The sequence below is a fragment of the Suncus etruscus genome, chromosome 14 (genome assembly GCF_024139225.1).
Source record: "Suncus etruscus isolate mSunEtr1 chromosome 14, mSunEtr1.pri.cur, whole genome shotgun sequence".
Taxonomy (NCBI): domain Eukaryota; kingdom Metazoa; phylum Chordata; class Mammalia; order Eulipotyphla; family Soricidae; genus Suncus; species Suncus etruscus.
In genome coordinates this window covers 92,203,109-92,205,943 of record NC_064861.1, presented here as the reverse complement: position 1 = coordinate 92,205,943, position 2,835 = coordinate 92,203,109, and the positions used below count along the sequence as shown (strand labels likewise).

Genomic DNA, 2,835 nt, shown 5'->3' with positions numbered 1-2,835 from the left:
GCCAGGCTGAGTCCTGAGCGGGAGTTAGAGGGGCAGCCGTGGGGTGCGGGGTGGGTGTGAGTGGTGGGGGGAACACCTTGGACTGGGGAGCCCCCATGATTCTAGGTCAGTTTGCTCAGGGCTGCCGCCTCTGTCCCCCTGGGCTGGCCTGGGTCCTTAAGGAGGATCCCTGCCGGGAGAGGGGGAATCTGTGGGCTCTACTGAGCCCCCAACCTCGAGATGGTCCTCCCTGCTGCTCAGAACCCAGCTATCAACACAGACACTGTTCATCCTCCCTGTGGGAGCAGGTTCGGTTGAGGTTGAGGGTCTGGGGTGCATGCAAAGGAGATGGAGCAAGAAACCAGTTGGTTCCAGGGGATTCCCCCCAATATACTGATCTGACTTTGGTTCCGGGGCGCAGGAGCTCGCAGACGCTGTTCTGTGAAGGAAGGGGCAGCATGCTGGGGAAATGGAGTCCCAGAATCCCAGAAAGACTGTGCCAATTAACATGGGGTGCTGGGAGCAGGAAGTGGGCCCTCCCCACCCATTTCAGCAAGAGTAGTAGGGGCCGGATGCCAGGCTGGGCAAAATGGCGCCCTGGCCCCTGGCAGTGCCTGCTGGGGGGGGTGGTCTGCATTATAACCAGTGTAATGAGGAGACTGGGGTCCCTGAAATTAGGCGAACAGCAGGAGACCCCACCCTCCACCCCTAAGGACCCACAGCTCGGGTTCAAGCCAAGTTGGGATTCTGAGCTAGGGCAGAGAAGACCCTGATGGGGTCCCTCTCACGGGCTGGACTATAACTCCCACCATTCCATCCTGGTGCTGGACTTCGGGCCCCCTTGGTTTGGAGCTTGGGACAGACAAGTGGGGGGCAAGTTATGAGAAAGTCCCCAGAAACACAGTGCAGGGTCCTCACATCCCCCAGCTCTCAGGAACCTCAACATTGACTTTCCTGACCCCTGGGATTATCCCCCACCCCAATCCCAGCCCCTCCACACACACAGAAGAACCCCACCCAGGGATCTCAGCCCCCTCCAGGTCTTCAGCTATTTGGGTGGCTTTGCAATGGAGTGGGAAAGGGTTAAGGGGAGTGGAGACGAGTGGGGGGGCCCTCCCCTGAATGTGGAGAAAGAAGTTAGCCCCACATGGGAAAGGGCCTTCTCGGATCCCTGCCTTTGATCTGATCCCCTGATCCCATGGGCACCCCCTGCCTTACCCCAGGCTTGTCTTTGGGCTCCCTCCTAGGGGGGCATTTCTGAACTCACCCCCACCCCCTGACAACTCAGGGTGCCTGGCTGCTGCCCTGTATCCCCCTGTCTCTGCTCCTTCCTTTCTGCCTGGCCCTCCCGGACTCACAACTCAGGACAAGCATCCATCTTCCGTCTGCACCTCTGTCCGTCTGTGTTTCTCTTTCTTCTTCTGTCTTTCTGTCTGCCTCTGTTACTCTCTCTCTCTCTCTCTCTCTCTCTCTCTCTCTCTCTCTCTCTCTCTCTCTCTCTCTCTCTCTCTCTCTCTCTCTCTCTCTCTCTCTCTCTCTCTCTCCTCTCCCCTTTCCCCTCCCCTGTCGCTGTCCGGCCCTGATCCTCCCACCCCCACTGTGCCCTCTCTGTTTCTCCATCTGTCCCCCACATCCCCACGCCCCTGCCCCCCCATGCCCCACACCCCCTCCCCGACAGTGGCGGCCAGGACAGCTCTGAGGTGTTAAGCCTGGGCTCAGCTCTGCAGAATTCTCGATTTCACCCGCGTTCCTTCCCCTTTGGACTCTGTCACCAGTAAAGCTGACAGATGGAACCACTTTCCTCGATTCAAGCAGCCGGGGAGGGGCCTTGGGGTGTTGGGTGGAATGCAGAGGGTGGGTGTCCCTCAGAAGCTCACTTTGCTCCTGTCCTGTCCCCCACACCCAGGTTTTCCCCTGCTGGGACCATGCCCCAGACCTTGGTCTTCCTGCTGCTCCTGGCCAGAACCGTCGGGAACCCCTGCTACCACCCAGGGGGGCGACCCCGCTTCTGCCTCCCCCCAGTGACCCAGCTGGCTACCCTGGTGGCCTCCTGTCCCCAGGTCTGCACCCTCTCATCGGAAGGCAGCCTGGCACCCCAGAACCCTTGCAACAGCACCCTGACCCTGCAGTTGGGGGCCTCCTTCCTGCTGAGCTCTGTCAGCCTGCGCTTTTGCACCCCAGCACCCCCAAGCCTGGAGCTGTCCGCAGCCTGGGCCCCTGGAGGACCCCGCAGGTCACTTTGGCGCAGACCCTCTAGGCCTCGAGTACTGGGGGGCCCAGAGCACGTCACCTTCCGTGTCACTCCTGGCTCCAGCGCCCGGGTAGTGGCCAGCGACCTTCGACTGGAGCTGGGGGTCCCCGTAGGGCTGGCGGCCGCAGGGGTGAGGGGTCGCTGCCAGTGCCACGGCCACGCTGCCCGCTGTGCCCCCCGTGCCCGGCCTCCCCGCTGCCGCTGCCAACATCACACCGCCGGCCCTGGGTGCGAGAGCTGCCGCCCGTCCCATCGCGACTGGCCCTGGAGGCCCGCCACGCCCCAGCACCCCCACCCTTGCCTGCGTGAGTCTGGGGGGGTCACTGCCCTCACCCCACCACCACACTGCCAGCAAGAGCTGTCGCTTCCTCCAGGACTTGGCTCAGACCCAGAGCTGAGTGGGCTGCAGGGAGAGAGACTCACCAGAGATCTCAGAGAGACACATGCAGAGACATGCACAGAAACAGCCATGTGGTCCCTGCCCACACACAGAGAGACACACATATGTTCATGCATGAACGCACACACAGGCGTGGAGAGATACCATCAGTGCCTTGGTCTTTCCTTGCAGCCCCTCCATCCCTGTTTCTTTAGCCTGTTTTCTT

The 2,835-nt window shown here is 61.5% G+C and overlaps 1 protein-coding gene across 1 annotated transcript in view; it reads left to right on the top strand.

Annotated features, from left to right (window-relative positions):
* Positions 1–1,904: 1,904 nt before the first annotated feature.
* Positions 1,905–2,835, top strand: part of NTN5 (netrin 5) — a 7,155-nt gene continuing 6,224 nt past the window's right edge. Inside the window, exon 1 of the mRNA XM_049787556.1 lies at positions 1,905–2,535. Coding sequence (XP_049643513.1) covers positions 1,905–2,535 — 631 coding nt within the window. The remainder of the gene's footprint in view (positions 2,536–2,835) is intronic.